The 16,996-nt window shown below is 41.6% G+C and overlaps 1 protein-coding gene across 1 annotated transcript in view; it reads left to right on the top strand.

Annotated features, from left to right (window-relative positions):
* The window catches only part of RBM33 (RNA binding motif protein 33), a 105,513-nt gene extending 89,045 nt beyond the window's left edge, over positions 1-16,468 (top strand). The window contains exons 18-19 of the mRNA XM_063125989.1: positions 8,332-8,420; positions 9,033-16,468. Coding sequence (XP_062982059.1) covers positions 8,332-8,420; positions 9,033-9,081 — 138 coding nt within the window. The 3' untranslated portion in view covers positions 9,082-16,468. The remainder of the gene's footprint in view (positions 1-8,331; positions 8,421-9,032) is intronic.
* Positions 16,469-16,996: the final 528 nt, after the last annotated feature.

Below are 16,996 nucleotides of genomic sequence, written 5' to 3'. Positions count from 1 at the left end.
TGGCGCACTAGCTTTAACTGTGCAAATGAACTCCTGGCCACCGCCGAAACCTGGGTATCCAGGCTCAGGGCTGAATCCAGAAGCACACCCAAGCTGCGGACCTGCGTCTTCAGGGGGAGTGTAACCCCATCCAACACAAGCTGAATCCCTATTCCCTGATCTGCCTTTCGACTGACCAGGAGCACCTCTGTCTTATCTGGATTGAGCTTCAATTTGTTCGCCCTCATCCAATCCATTACTGCCAACAAACAGCGGTTTAGCACAGAAACTGCTTCCTTGGAATTGGGTGGAAAGGAGTAGTAGAGTTGGGTGTCATCAGCGTACTGGTGGCACCGCACCCCACAACTCCGGATAACCTCTCCCAACGGTTTCATGTATATGTTAAATAGCATGGTTATTTATAGTTATATACATCTCTGACCTGACCTGGACAAGGTGGTGCAGGGAACGCTTTTCAAATTTGCAGATGACGCAAAATTGGGTGGGATAGCTAATGACTTGGAAGAGAGAAACTAAGTTCAAAGTGATCTCAATAGGCTGGAGTGCTGGGCTGAAAACAACAGAATGAAATTTAATAGGGATAAATGCCAAGTTCTACACCTAGGAAAAAGAAACCAAGTGCACAGTTACGAGATGGGGGATTCTTAGCTCAGCAATGCTACAAGCGAGAAGGATCTTGGAAATATTGTAGATCACAATCTGAATATGAGCCAATAGTGTGATATGGCTGCAAAAAAAGCAAATGCTATTTTGGGCTGCATTAATAGAAGTATAGCTTCCAACTCGCACAAAGTACTGCTTCATTCATTCATTCATTCATTCCACTTATATCCCGCCTTTTTTCCTCCAAGGAACCCAAGGTGGCATATATAATCCTCCTCTTCTCCATTTCTATCCTCACAACAATAACAACCCTGTGAGGTAGGCTGGGCTGAGAGTCTGTGACTGGCCCAAAGTCACCCAGTGAGCTTCCATGGCCGAGCAGGGACTAAAACCTGGATCTTCCGACTCCCAGTCTGACACTCTAGCCACTACGCCATACAGGCTCTCATTGGTTCCCCTCTATTTGGCACTTGAGTACTGCGCCCAGTTCTAGCACCACGCTTCAAGAAGGATGCAGACAAGCTGGAGGAGGTTTAGAGGAGGGAAACGAGGATGATCAGGGGTCTGGAAACAAAGCCCTACGAGGAGAGACTGAAAGAACTGGGAATGTTTAGCACTGAGAAGAGAAGGCTGAGGGGTGACATGATAGCACTCTTCAAGTAATTGAAAGGTTGTCACACAGAGGAGGGCGAGGATCTCTTCTCAATCATCCCAGAGTGCCAGACGTGGAATAATGGGCTGAAGTTACAGGAAGTCAGATTCCGGCTGGACATCAGGAAAAACTTCCTGACTGTTAGAGCAGTATGACAATGGAACCAATGACCTGGGGAGGTTGTGGGCTCTCCCACACTAGAGGCCTTCGAGATGCAGTTGGACAGCCATCTGTCAGGGAAGCTTTATGGTGGATTCCTGCATTGAGCAGGGGGGGATTGGACTTGATGGCCTTATAGGCCCCTTCCAACTCTACTATGATTAATGAAGAACAATTTAGAGAGAAGTGTGCAGTTCACAAGTAGTTGAAACTGACTTCTCATGTAGTTGTTTTGAACGCTGCTTCTTCGAGAGAAAGAGAGTCTCTATCTCACTTTCATACACACATGCACACACATGAAATACAATGTTACACATACAGAATATTTATTTATGTTAGGAAAAAGAGTAGTTTGGTTAGTGTTTGGGGAAAAAAAGTATGCTGCTTGTACAGTGTTTCAGGAGAAGCAGAATTTGAGCTACCTATAAAAGTGCAACTAAAATATGCAGACTTAACTCCATTTTATATGTTTTCCTAGCACCTGTATTTGGAATCCCAAAAGCAGAAGCTGGTAAAGTAAGTTCTTGAATAATAGTGGGCTCAAATTACTAGTATAAGTATTTTCTCTGCATTTCTTCATCCTGTAAAAGCCCCATTTGCTATTTTGCCCTTTGTCTTTGTAGCCAGAGTCCCCTGTAAAGGCAACAGACAACTCACATTAATACAATAAATTCTCCCTTTAAAACGTAGGCAGAGACTTGAGTTGAAGTGAGTTCTGAGTTTAAAGCCAGCATTTATACTAGCTAATTTCCTAATGAATATAGATTAACATTGGTTCAGTGCTTTACCTACTGTATGATGCAAAAGAAACTCTGTTTAGATTTTTGTTGGGTGTAGAGCAGAGGTGGGTAACATATGGGCCACATGTGGTGGTCATCGCTGGGGCCCGCACCCCTCCCTTACCACCAACTCTGGATGTGGTTGTGCTACGAGTGAAGGTGGCTGTGGTGGCAGAATCCCAGCGATTCAGCTGGGGAACAAGGCGTGTGGGGAGGGTGTGCCTTGTTTCCCAGCAGAATTAGGCTCACGGTGGTCCACTAAACAGCTGCTTGATGTCTAGCGCATAGTTCTGCAGAGAAACAGGACATGCTAGGATTGCAAGCACTGTTTCTCCGTAGAATGGGGCACCTGACAGCCTACCAAATAGCTATTTGTTGGACTGTTGGGAGCCCAATTCTACAATTCTGCTGGGTATCGCTGGGATTTTGCTGCCATGGCCTCTTGCAGTAGGGGCAAGGGATGCCCTCCCCAACAGGGTTCTGAGGAGGAGCAATGTTCCACCACCACTACAACCTGCCAGTGTTTCCCACCCTGACTATTATGATGATAAGATTTCCAAACTAGACTATACACTTTCCATCTGGCTTGTTTATGACCCACAGGAGGGGAAAAGTGCCCCCTGGACCACTCTGAAGTCACCCACCCCTGCATTAAGGCAATACTTTTCACATTTTCCTGATTTCAAAGGGAGGCCTGGGCGTGGCAGCTTAATCCATGGTTATATTATTAGGTGTGTGTACACAAAGAGTTTTATGGAATGTTGTCTTGAGAAATGATGCAGCCGCTAAACAGCTTCTTCTTCTTCTTTTTCTCCCCTCCCAATCAGCTGTCACAGGACACTGGAGCCTAAAGCATGGGGAGAATGCCCTGCAGTAGTTGAGAGACACCCCCTAACTTGGTTGTGAGAATCAGTTATTAGCAGCAGGGGCCGTCAGAGGTTCAGGAGAGGGGAGAGCACCAGTTGACAGAGGAGGAATTGCTGCATGCCGCTGTCGGGGGTCACTTGCCTCCGAGATTGACTTAAATGGACCTTTAAGCCTGCCATTCCTCCAGGGGAGTCGAGGAAACTCTTCATGATTGTTGACTGTTCTGTGGGAGGCGAAATCACAAATTAGATACTTCAAATGCAAATGTTTTTTGTGTTTGTTTTTTTTAAAAAAAGTTCTGTAACTGAGCGTAATATGATCAGCGTCAGCTTTGCAACGTGTTCCGTTAACCTGGTTAAATGTTGATGATGGGGAAAACGACCTGGCAGATTTAGGGGTGTTCCTGTTGGTAAATATGGAGCAGATCCGCCAACAAAAAGGGCAAGGGGATGAGAAAAAGCGCAAAGGACCGAACCCTTGTCAGCATTCTGGGAGTTAGAACGGAAACTCCTGATTCACCTTATGCCATGACACGCCAGGGTGTGACTTTCCTCCAGAGCCGGCTCTTAAAAATTAAAGTTAAATTGTGTTTACTATAAAATACCGGGCTTGGAAGTTGTTTGTATTGGGGGGGGGGGAATATATCCTCTATTGTTGCAGCATTCAAGCTGCCAGGGCTTCAATTTTTTGTGTGACAAAAAGACATTTGCCAAACCAGTTTTCGCTAGACCTTTTTTTTTTAAAAAAAAATTAAGTAAAGTTAGAATATCCCTAGGCCAGGTTAGGAACAAATAAGGTTCAGCTTCTTCTGAAAAATTACTTTTGCTCTGAGGTCTCATTGCACACTTCAGATGCCTCGTGCTTCCTTATTTGCTTCTTCAAATGAAAAGATGGTTTCTTACCTTGTTTTTGTTAAAAAAAAATACTTAAATAAGAAGTTTCTTTTAAAAAAAATCCTAGTAAGATGAAAACCATCTTTCGTTCATCCATGCAGAGAACTAACAGAACACTGTTGTGTCTTGTGCTATTATGATGATGATGATGATGATGAAGAACTATGTTTAGTTCACAAGTTGTATGTTGTTTTCACAGGATCGCTCTTGGCAGTGATTTCCATGTTTTCGATTCTCATGGAAATGTGTGACCAATTGCTTTCGGAGCCCCAAATCACTGATGTGTGGGTTCATAAACAAACGTGTTGCATCTGTATTACTTATTCAGTAAAGTTTGAAAATAACAAGGCAGAAGTAGGTGTTGGTTGTGGTAGAAAGCTTAGCATGTAACTTGACTTTTGGGACCAATTTCTATGTTATTTATAATGAAGCACTATGTTATTTATGATGAGACAAGCACTCAGCCAACAGCAGAGACGTCTATCAGAACCATTTCAGATGAGTTTCAGACACTGATGTTGCAATATAGACAGAAATGCCTCTTGCTCATTCTAGAACACCAACTCATCTGAAATAGAACATCTTCTAGGAACTGCCCAAGTCCAGAAAACTTACAAATCTGTGGCTCCCTCAGGAGTTTGTGCATGTCCCAGGTGGAGGATTTTCAAAAGTAGCATTTCAGACATGGTGTAGCAGAATGAACATCTTACCTCAAGGAATAGATTCTTTTATTGTCACAGCTGAAGTCACCCTCAAACTGCATGTTGTGGCAATGTACAACGCCAAGCTGTGCTACATGGATGAGCCTTGGCTCATGCTCTCTCCTCTCCTCTTCAGGCCATGAGGAGGAGAATGGAAGCATTTGCTTCCATTTTCAACTACCCGCAGTTTGTTGTTGCAACCAATCAGGACAAACTCTAGTTTGTCCAAACAAGCTAACTTCAAACTGGTTTACAATCCTGGCTTGTTCATGTAACCCACCATTAAAGCTAACTGTATTTCTTGGCTTGTTGAACATGGAGCAAATGCTTCTAATCTCCTCCTTGTCATGATCCCAGAATAGGTGAGAGAAGGAGGAAGCAGGTTTCTGCATGTAATGCTAAATTATAGTTTAGTATTACATCTGAACACAGCCACTGTCTGGTTTACCTACATACATCTTCAGAACATGTTTAAAGATACTCAGTTGTTTCAAAATGTTAGTGTCTACATCAATTAGGGATAACTGATTCACTAGCACCACCTCTCTCTCCCCTGTCCTTGGAGGCTCTCCTCGTGATTTAGAACCCTGGAAAATCAGGATTTTAAACCGCACTGAGAGCCTCCATGGATAGAAGGGGCATTTCACTGCATGCAATCCAATGCATGATGGAGCTAGGGCGCTCATTCCTGCCCCCCTTCCTCACATGTTGGAATGCCTAAGTAGGGCTGTAGTAATTCTGATTCCACATATCACCTACGTAATCATCTTCAACTATTTTTCTTTCTACTTTTCTATACACAAGAATACAAGTAAATTCAATTTTACCGGATTCACTTAATAAACTTAGCTGTTTGTATGTTGTACTTTTCTACGAAATTATTAGGGCTGTGCACAAACCCCCGATTCGGACCTGTTATGATTTGCTTCGGATCTGTTTCAAAGCTCTCTGAATCACCCTGATTCACCTAGGATTCAGGATTCATATCCGAAGCGATGCACAGCCCTAGAAGTTATTATTTGATTGTTAAAATGTATGAAACTCTTCACAGTTTGTTTGCCATTATTTGGCATTAAGTTGATCATTTCCCTTGATATTAAGAACTGTGATAGTAGTTCACAGATGTTCAAGTAGCCAATAGGTCACATAACTTAATCATGTAAGCCTAACTGTATTTGGGATGAGTAGAACGTTTGCAACTTAGCGCCTGACAAATACTTGCATACTTAATGATAGTATGTACAAGCCACTTCCAAGAAGGGTAATTAAAATTGGAATGTCATTAGCCTAGTGTTTCTTGTTATCTCTGGACTTCATGCTCAATGATTAATAGCACTACTAAAAGGGGAAAAATGTTTTTTCTGTATAGAATATTTTTGAAATACTGTAAGCCCCAAGAAAAGAAAGTCTTGGGGTATTTCAAAGATTTATGTGAAGTTTCTTGTTTCCTATTGCTTTATGGAGCCATAGTTTCTTGGAGAACCATGTAAAAGCTCATCATGCCTTGGTTGGTAGTCCTGTTAATAAACATACCTTCCAAATTGGTCTGTATTAAAGATGGGTGTTAGAAATCCTTAACATGGTTGTTCATTTTTTATTCATTGTAGTGCTACTTTGACCATTATGACCCTGTTCAGACGACACGCTAAGCCATACTGTTTAAGCATTTTGAGCTAAACATTATGGCTTAGCGTGTCATGTGAACCGTGACTTAGCATGCTGTGTGAACTATTCCTAACCACGGGGATTACATAACCATGGTTTAAACATTCTCACTAACCGTTTGCTTCAAAAGGGTTGGCGGCTGAACAGGCTCTATGTATTGCAGCCTGGACACTTTCTTTTACATCCATAGTAAGGAAATGATACTCATGGTAATCAACCTTGGGTTCATTTAGCACATTTATTCTTTTATAAACATGTTAACTAAGCAAAGAGTGGTTAGCTGGCTTTGCCGCATTGTTAATAGATTGGATCGAGACTTGGTCATTGTTAGGCTGGGTTCACACAACACGCTAACCCATGGTGGTTTATTTTCCAGAGCAACCCATGATGGGTTAATGAGTTGCCTGTTGGATATCCCCCCCCACACACACACAGATTATTTTCCCCAAATAAGCCACCCTGAGAAGCCCCGGTTTGCAATAAGGGTTATTTTACCAATAATGGGTTAGCGTATTGTCTGTCATGCACCATGGGTTACAGAGATCACCTACAGAGCTGCTCAGCAAGAGCAGGCAAAAATGCTGCTCCTCTCAAGCAATCTCTATTCCTGCCATAAAGGAAGTTGAGATACCTGCCAGGCTAAGCGGGAGGTCTACAGGAGGCGGAGGAGTGAAGGGGTGTGTGAAATAGACTACTCTGTATAGCTTGTTTGCCTGATGGTCTGACGGGAGCAGGGTAGGTTGTTTGCATAAACACCTACCTAGCGTAGCTTGCTGCCCACCGTGGGTTAGCATGAACTCAGCATTAGAGGAGACCCATAAAAATTAGTGGGACATAAGACTGGATCTATCCCATTGTGTTCCTAGGACTTTTAATCAAAAAAGGGAAAAGTTGAAACCGTGGCATTTTGCATCTTCCAACGGTACAAAATGTGCTGTTATAGCAGACATTTTTTGTTTCTGTTTCCTTTATCTCGGATATTTATCATATACCAGTAATTATGAGAATCCGTATGTAGTTGGATAAAAGGAGCACTAGTCTTGTCAGAACTCAAAATACAAAAAGCAGCAGACAGTCCATCTTGTGGAGAACTGGCCGTTCATTCATTTCTAGATCAGCAGATAATGAAACTGGTAGACCATATCCTTCATTCTCAGCCAATTTTGAGTATTTTATTATTTTGATATAAAACAAACTGTTGCTTGGAGCTGAGGATGGAATGGTTTGAATCCACCATAATTCACCGTCAAACGGCTGAGGTTCCTTCCAGAATTCAACAAAAGCTTTGATTAAGGATAAAGGCTGCAGAAGTATTTCAAATCCTTAGAATCCACCCCTTGGCAAAATCCAACAAAAGCCATACATCCTTTGACACCAATGCAAAAGGTTTTACTTCCAAGTTGCCTCTTTGCAAGGACCTTGTGTGCATCCTAGCAAGCTACCTCTGAAATTCAGGGCAGGCTGAGCAATATCCTCTTAACATAGTATGAGAAGCTGTTGGGTGTGTGTGTGTGTGTGTGTGAGAGAGAGAGAGAGAGAGAGAGAAATCCCCTGGGAATGTATGCATGTCAAGAGGTGGTGTGGACTGTGGTTTTAAGCTTTCCGTATCAAATTCACAGAGACTTTCAGGTATCTCTGACCTACGTAGCCACGCTTTGTATACCGTTCAAGTATACGAAGGCCAGGAAGCTTTGATAAATCACATATTTTTGCTGCATGCTTACAAATGGGGTGGGGAGATGGAATTTCTCAAGCACCTGGCAAGCCCTACTGATGGGCTTGAGATTCTGTATTCAGGTTGGTTGGCTTGCAAGTTGTGGAGGCCAGCCTTGGTGGCCTCCACTTTCAATCTTCTCTTTCTATTGGGTGGTAAGATCATATCCCAAGCCTGATGTTCTAATTCCCTACAGCAACCAGATTCCTCCTTGAAGGGGAACTGATTCTAAGCTCTGATGCATTTTTAAAAAGCAAACGAAACTTAAAAGATTTTTTCCCCTTTTTGTGTTCCATAGAGTTTACAGATGCTTCCTCAACAACGAAAGGCTGTTGCAAAATTTAAAGAACCAGCTGATGCTTTGAAATTTCAACAGAAGTTTCACAGGTAAATATTAATCTAATTGCACAGGTTTTCCCATGTATAAAATATCCTAGATTCTCTTTCCAACCAACCCACTATACAAGCCTTCTTGAGAAAGGAGATTGTTTAATTTAGGTCTAGCTCAGATGTAACGATGTTGTTCTAATAAGCCATGGTTTATCAGAGTGAGAATAAATCTTGTGCTCATGCATTCCCTCCTCCCCTTATGTGACTGGTTGTGGCATTGATAGCTTGTTAAACCAGTTTCCCAGGAAGCATTGATATTTAAACAGCACTTAAACTGGTTTGTAAGCATCACTCAAACCAAAGTTTTCCAGTTCAGATCATAGAATCATAGAATAGTAGAGTTGGAAGGGGCCTATAAGGCCATCAAGCCCAACCCCCTGCTCAATGCCACAGGAAACTGTGGCTTTAATAATCCAGAATATCAGTGCCTATGTTGGGTATGAGAAGTGATGGGCAAGGAAACAGCACATGGGCATATGTCTTGTTCTTGGTCCAATAAACCAAGGTCATGCCTGAACCAGGTCAGTGTATGGCAAGGAAGTTGTCCTTTGTGATATAAGTGTTGGTGCCATTGCTTGCCTTGACTGTTGTATGTCACCCCTTTTCCAGGCACATGATAGATCTATCCCACATCAATGTGGCTCTGATAGTGGAGTGACCTGCTGAATATGACCGGTCTGTACATGAAAGCTAAGCATCTTCAGTCACAAGGGTGGAATCTCCCTGTGATCTCCAGTTCCAGCTTTGCAGTATCCCTTTGAAACTTCAGACTTCTCTGTAACACTGCAGACAGCAGCAGCATTGCTGCAATGGAAGCTGAATATACAAGGATCAAGGAACAGAGAGATTTATCCTAGCTCTCTTTTACTGTATTGAACACATGGAACTATAGGTTTCATACCCTTGTGTGCAAATAGTGCCCGCAGATGCTTTCCAAGAGATATACTGTGTGTTCGCAGTGACTCAGATTGAAAGAACACTAACTTTGAAAAGGTTTTTTTAAAATGTTTCTTCATAGCAAAGAATATTTGATAATGGTTGCTCTTATCTTCACGGTGGGGGGGTTGAAAGGAGAATGCACCCATACCTACCTTTTGTAGCAAAGCAGATAGGTGCATATAACATGTAGAATAAAACATGGGGTATGTAATTTGTTAGTATTTTGCCAAGAGGATTCGGAGCTCATTCTTGAAAGCTCTTATTCCCAGTGGGTGAGCGTGGTTCTTAGCAACATGGAGTCCTGCACCTACTTTCAACATTCTTTCCTTTCTCATGTTGTTTTGTAGGAATAACCTTGCAATTTTGCCTTCTCGGCTTAACGAGTATCTTTATTTTTATCCTCCCAGAATCTCTGAAAGACATGACTTTAAGCGTTCTTTGATTATGTCTTTTATTGCTTTCAAGGCCGATTTCGAGATGCTGGGCCGATGTATATGTGTGTGAGAGAATCTGTACACATTCGTGTTCATTGTAGCGCTAGTGGTAGTACACAAAGAAACAAGGTCTATTCCTAATTGGCTACTATTGTGAAATGTACCACTGATGCGGAGTTTACTTCCTGTAATCCTACTTTTATTAGCATCTTTGCTTCGGATTTTCTCTGCCTAATAATTTGCAGCAAAGGCTGCGTAATGGCAGAAGCTGTTGAATTGTACTTTTTTCTCCCCCTGCCCCCAAGTGAAATTATGAGGACTCTTCTTCCCTGAGACATGGGGGGCTGATCGAAAAATTATGTGCAGACTTTAAGGAAGATAATAAGTAAAATCTGTGCCCGTATCCTGCCGGTGTCTTCCAAAGTAAGGCTTTTTTGTTACCAAGAACTGCTGGCTACCCAAATTTGTTTGGGTGTGTGCATGCGTGTGTGTGTGTGTGGAAGGGGTATTTTCTTCGGTTATTTGTAGAAATACATTTGAGTGCTAATGCATTAGGTGTCAGTCAAAATTATGGCTGCAGGTAATTTAGAAAGTAACTGCAAGTGTTTTTAAAAAAATTTTAATGGAGGCTAGAATGAAAATGCCAGAGCACACGGAAGAATAACTGTTTGAAGAGTATTGCTCTTTCAGGCCTGCATTTTATCTGAGATTGAGAGGTGGTGATACTTCTTTTTTGATTTATTTAAAATCAAACTCTACGAAGAGGTAGACTTTTAAAAACTGCATTCCCAAGCTAGTGGGAATAAGCAGTTAAGCTATAAATATTGTGTCATGTCTTTTAAAGGCAGAATTACTTCTCCCACACCCCCACCACCCCCAGGAAATGTTGCAGGAGTAGTTTAATTGGCGTGTTGTTGTAAAAGTGTGGTCCTTTTAAATGCGTTTTTAATGAATAGCTTGTAAACACGATCTTCGTTCTTGCGGAGTGCCTGACCTTGAATTTGTCTGTAGAACCACGCCGTGGAGGTGAGTTTTGCTGTCCTTTATTGTTCAGAGGCCGTTAATTTGTGCTTGTTGAGGCAACTGGGATTTTGGTTTATCATGGGCTGTTAGTTTAGTTTTCTTGTGCTTGGGATTGTTTCAAAAGCTTATAGGGCATCAAACCCAAAAAGGTAGCACCCCGTACATGACTGAATAGCCCGGGCTCACCTTCAGGTGGGTTTTGGTCCTTCCACAGACTTTAAGCCTGCCTTCTTTGGTGTGTGTTTAAGATCATTCCTAAAACTTGGCTCTTCATCCCACAGCTCAGGGACAGCTTCTCCAGAATGAATGTGCATAATGCCAAAGCAACATCTGGAAAAGGGATTGGTCAACGTCCACTGCTTAGAGCTGGGGAAGTCCTTCTACTGAGGCCAGCAGGACTTTGGTTAGGATAGATGACCACCAAACAGCTAAGGGGCACATGAAGTTTATTATTTAAAGCATCTCTCCATTGGAACTAGGCCCTGTAGTATGGCACGGCATTTCTAATAGTGGCGTGGACTTTTGTATGATTGGAATCGAGGCACGTTCGTCAGACTCACCCTGTTAAGGTGATGGTGTGTCCCAGTCGTGTGCAGAATTGTGCATGTGTCTTGTATGCTCATGGGAATTTTCCTGTTTTGTCTCTGGAGAAGAGACTTTGTTTGCTTCTGATGTTTTCCCTCCATAGCTGGCAGCAGGAAGCCCATGGTCTTGGGTGGAAGCACCCAATCTCTGGCTTGAGTAATCATTAAGATATTGGGATACCTGGACTGAAGGATGCTAACTCAGGACTGAATCTGTTGGCAGGATCACAGTGCAGCTTTTCTCATTTTTGAGGCACCTTCCACAAAAACAAAATCGCCATAAAAAACAGGAGGCCCTGCCCTTTGTACGCTTCACAGCTTGTCACCACTTAATTTTTCTAGAAGATCTGTTGCAACCATTATCTTGTTCTTTCTGTATCATGCATTTAAAGTAAGATGCAAAATGCAGGACTTGCATTTAATGTATTATGTAAATACGGGACTTTTTAACAAACTTTAATTGAAACTATTCATATGCTTACAATTCAGCTACATCAAAGCTTATTTGGTGGGGTGGGGAGGAAGGCGGTGTTGTTGTCTTATCAACGTTAAATGAAAACAGCTCCATAAATGTTCATTTTTTGTGTAACTTCTTTTTTTTATAAAGATGCTAGTAAGTCAATACATGTATCCTGACCTGTGTATTATTTGTTCATAAAGCTTCAGAAACTTAAATTTGGTATGAATATTTAGCCAGTGACTACTGTAGGTGGAACCATTTTTTCTCTCTTAGAAATACTTTCTTTTACTTCTCCGACATTTTCTAATTCACTTTACCTTTTATGTCCTTGCCAATGAAAAAGCGAAGCTGAGTTATGTGCAATACTGAAATACCGATGACATATTTATAGTTTAAGGTCAAATGGGCAATACAGTATCCATTGTTATTACGTTTTTTTTGTTTTTAAACTTTGGGCTTGGGAGCACTTTTAGGTTGGGACAAGGTTTGGTAATTTTATTTCATGAGATACATAGATTAGCCAGTGTTTCCGTCAAGAATGTGAAATACTCTTTATATACATGTTTCAGGCTACCATGTGAGTTCACAACGCTCCTTCCTTTATCAGTATGGTGTTTAACACTCCTTCAAATTAACAGAATTGTTAAAATATTGATCGTAAAGGAGAGATAGTCAACAGAAACCCATTTATAAAGATCAGAAAAGCCACCTACAAATATTTCTAATGCTAGGCCTTAAACTACGGAGGTTTAAAGAAGTTAAATAAAATTGGTTAGAAAAGAGTATATGAAGATATATATATGGCTGCAGTCTACAGTCCATATCTCAATAGATTGGTCGAACATCCTGTTGACTAAAGAAGAGAGGAATAATTGGCCTATGAATTGCAGCCCCTAGATTAAGGGTGGGGGACACGGCCCTCCAGATGTTGTTAGACTGCAACTCGTGCCAGTCCTCGCCAATATGGCCAGTAGTGAGGAACGATGGGAGTTGTAGTCCACCAACATCTGGAGGGCCCACAAGTTTTCCATTCCTGTTCTGGGTGCTATAATGCGTGCCATGAAATATGTGGCAAGACTAGGTCACTACTGGGGAGAATTAGGATGAGTTTATGTGATCATTTTATGGAGAAATATCAGCACGAGCTGTCATTCCCCCTTCATTCTTCTTTGATTGCTTGTTCTTATAAATGTGCCCCATATGATGAAATCAAGAAAGAATCATTCTCTTTTTCAATAACTGATTTTATGTGGTGCTATTATTTCATTATTATATATACCAAAAGCAGCAACCACACAAGTAATGAAGGGGCATATGACCTTGTGTGGTGGTGTTTTTACCTGTAAGATTTGATACTACAGGCTTATTTGCCAATACTTTACTTGTAGCTTTTGCCTGCCACTTACTGGATCTTAATAACTAGTTTTATAAAGATCTAGCCTGAAACTTTTAGCTGACATCAGGATGTCTGCTTAACTATTACCCATGGGGTTCACTTTAGATATTAGTTTAGTACTGAATATTTAAGCACTTTATCTTATGTGCTGCTGTTCATAATTATATCCACGATTTGGACTAGCTTTTAACTGCTGACACATTTCAATAACATTTTCTGTATATTCCCTAGTATTAGGAAAAGGAATGAGATGAGTTTCCTTATCCCTGACTTTTCTGGATAGGCTTGTAGTTCCACAGATGGCATCCTTTCCATTGGCTGTCTGTTACATGTGCTTTTACTCAAAGGCTAGACTACTGGTCTCACTTGCTTACTGATGGACAACACTTTTTGGTTTGGTTTTCTTTTCTTTTGTTTTCTTTGATCACTTGCTTATAAGCTTTCTCACTGTCTTCTAAGCTTTATTTTGCAGCAGCCATTTTGGACAAAATGAAGGGTTGGAGAACTCTTTAAGTGGCACTGGGATGTTGCGTAAGGGTCACTATTAAATATCAAGATGAATTTTGTAATAATACTATAAAGGGAGTATTGCAAAAGTATTAAATCCTAAGGATTTTGTGTAAGGTTTTTTGTAACCTATTTTTTATAAAGTTAAGCACACTAACATATATAAGCCTTGGGGGGCCTTATGTACAGACCACTGATTCATATTGGATCTCATGTATACCATCTTCTGGTATTATAAATATGGTTGGGAAGGATCATTTTTTATTTTGCGATACTCAAAGGATATATTCCCAGTTTCCATGTTCATCTTTGATAGCAGTGTTCTCTTTCACCCTACATGAGAGTTTTGGTGAGATAGTTGGAATTTTGTTTTCTTATTTTTTTAAAAAAAACCCCTCACTTCTTCTCTTCACCTTTGGGTTGGATCTAGATCTTGCAAAAAGAAGGCAACACTTGCTGATTATTTTCAGAAGGTCTCTGCTAAAGGTTATTAATGTATACTAATGAACAGGGAAGCTAAATCCCTAAAACCAATAGTAAATTAAATGAAGCATCTGGTAGAGTGTGTGTTAATGAGTTCAATAGAAACTTTATCTGCTCATTTGGAGAAATCACTGTTAACTGTAAAACTATATAATTACATTTATGTGATAATTTATGCATTTAACTCTGGTCTTCTACAATACGTCACAATTTTTCTCTCTCCCATTGTTATGTGACTAGAAAGAAAATCCGACTTGTTTTTCAGTAATCAAATGTTTTTCTTTATAGGTATGGGAGGTTGTGGAGTTGATTCCCAGCCATCTCCAAGCTTAACCTGGAAATAAATGTATTTCTTTTTACAGGTACAACAGATGCATTAAACTCATTCACCTACAACAGACATTCAGGCTTTCATATCTCTTGCAGTTTCAGTACTGTTTACCTTTCATTTTTGCTCAACACCCATTTTACTTTTTATGATTCTTGTAGCACTTATAGACTTTTATGGTTCTTATCTTGTTGGGCCTCACTAACAATTGTGTGAAATAAAGCAGACTTTGGGAGGCCAGGAGCAAGGCCATCCAGTTAGCAGCACAGCATAGGAAAGTAAATGTGGTTCCTTCAGATCCAGAACCACCATTCTGTCCACTGTACTACTGTTTGACCCACCCCCAAACAGCTCTTTAACAAGACAACAGCATCACCTTGGCTCTCATTTAGTTCCACAGCTCTTCTTCCTATGTAGGAATGCGATAAAACCCAGTTGGTTGACCCCATTTAAATGTTCCTCAAAGCCGTTGTGGATTTAGGGACATTCTTCAGGACCTTAGGACACAATCCTGTTTTTGTGTGTGTTTGTGGTGAGCAGGGTATGGCTCCATAGGAAGCAAGTGTAGCCCTCCTGGCCTACTGTCACTGCGGCCTTGACATGTTGCAATGTAGCCAGTATTCAATGCCCTGCTTCTCCCTGCCCCCACTCCCATAGTCTTGCTTCTCGCAAGCAAACTGGGGGCCTGAAGAGAAGTGGTTCTCAGATGGTTTCGATGTGTAGGGTCTCCTATTGAAGTGGATGCTCTGGCTATGAGGTAGCAAAAAAGGAAAACTCAGTCAGGATGGCGGTTCTGCTGGCCTCTAGCAAGGCACTCTGCGTCCAGCTCACAACACACTGAACAGCCAAAACTGTACCCTGGGGGTGCCAGTGTTTCACTAAATCAGATGCTTAAATTGGAGAAAAACAAACTGCATTTGACATGAAAAAGAAACCCGTTGAGCTCCGCAAATCCTCTTGGCTTCAGGATCCATGGCCAGCAAACCAATAACCCAGCCACAAGATTTCCATGACCCACTAGGCCTTCCTGATCCGCCACTTAGGCCTGTTTCACTGATGTCACTTCATACTGCTACTGTAGACCAACAAAAAAGTGTGTTTCTGCTTCCTCCTGGATGATTTGGGGTATTTGCAAATGCTTAAGCTGCTGCTGAGGTAGAACTAATACTTTTTTCTTCATAGGGTTTCTTTCTCCCCCTTTTAGGAACAGCATGCATTCCGGAGAACTGGAGAATGTACTCCTTAACCGTTTCTTAACTTTCCACACAGGAAAACGGCGTCCATGGCGGTCTCAAGAGAACACAGCATTACTAACCGTTTTCTTTTCCTCTTCCTCCTTTTTGCAGGCTCTCTTAGTTCTCTTTGAATTCAGGGATAGCTCTGTAATATTTCTCATGTAGCAGTAGTGTCCACCGTTCAAGCCCTTTGTTACTATTACCGAATGTGATCCTTCCTAACCTGTAACCTCGTGAAATACTGTATACCTTTTGAATGCGATCGGCAGTGCCATTCAAACTTGTACTGTGCTAAACTGGACTGTGAAACTTGTGTTCATTAGGATAAATGCAAGAGATAGCTGTGTCATGATAGTGAACCCATTGGGGTTGCTTCTTGCTTCATATTTTTAACAGCATCAGCTACTCATGTTACTCTATAGCACATTTTCTTAAGTGTAATCTGCATTTTTACGCCAAATTCCTTCTACTTGCCTTAGAACGTTTCTCTGGAGTTTGTTGGTGTGATACAAATGTAGAAATGACTTCGCAAAAAACGTCAATGTGAAAAATTTATTCCGTATTTCAGCTGGCATGCATTTAAATGTATTCAAATTCTATGCACTTAAACGTACCCACTGTAATTGAAGTGTGTGAATAAAAATTCTTCCGTTGTAGCAGCTTGTTTTGCCTGTTCTATTTGACACGTTTTCATACAGACATTTTTCTGATACGAATGCAGAACTTTACAACATTTTAGACGCTTTTCCTGCCATATTCCAAGGGGCTCAGGCAGGTCATCATATACTGATTTATCTTCATGTAACCCATGTCTCAGCACTTAACAACCATACTCCGTCAAACCTACCGTATTTCTTCGATTCTAAGACGCACTTTTTTCCCTAAAGTAACAGCTCTAAAAATTGGGTGCGCCTTAGATTCGATGGCGCCTTAGAATCAAAGAAATACGGTAATTACATTTGTCGAGTCTGCAGCGGGACAGGGGGGGAAAGAGGGTAAGGGGTGAAGAGCGAGCGAGAGAGAAGGGAGTGGAGAGAGAAGCGGGGGGGGAGAGGGGCAACGTCTCGGAGCATCTCAAACGTTGCCGCCGGGAGCCGGCTGGGAGGGACCCCAGCTCCGGCAGGCCAGCGAGCTTCCAAAGAGCTCGGCCTCGCCTCTGTTAAGGAGATGGGAAGCGGAAGACT

Source organism: Elgaria multicarinata, chromosome 1 (genome assembly GCF_023053635.1).
Source record: "Elgaria multicarinata webbii isolate HBS135686 ecotype San Diego chromosome 1, rElgMul1.1.pri, whole genome shotgun sequence".
Classification (NCBI taxonomy): Eukaryota; Metazoa; Chordata; class Lepidosauria; order Squamata; family Anguidae; genus Elgaria; species Elgaria multicarinata.
The sequence above is the reverse complement of the archived record's forward strand: the minus strand, read 5'-3'. Positions and strand labels throughout refer to the sequence as shown.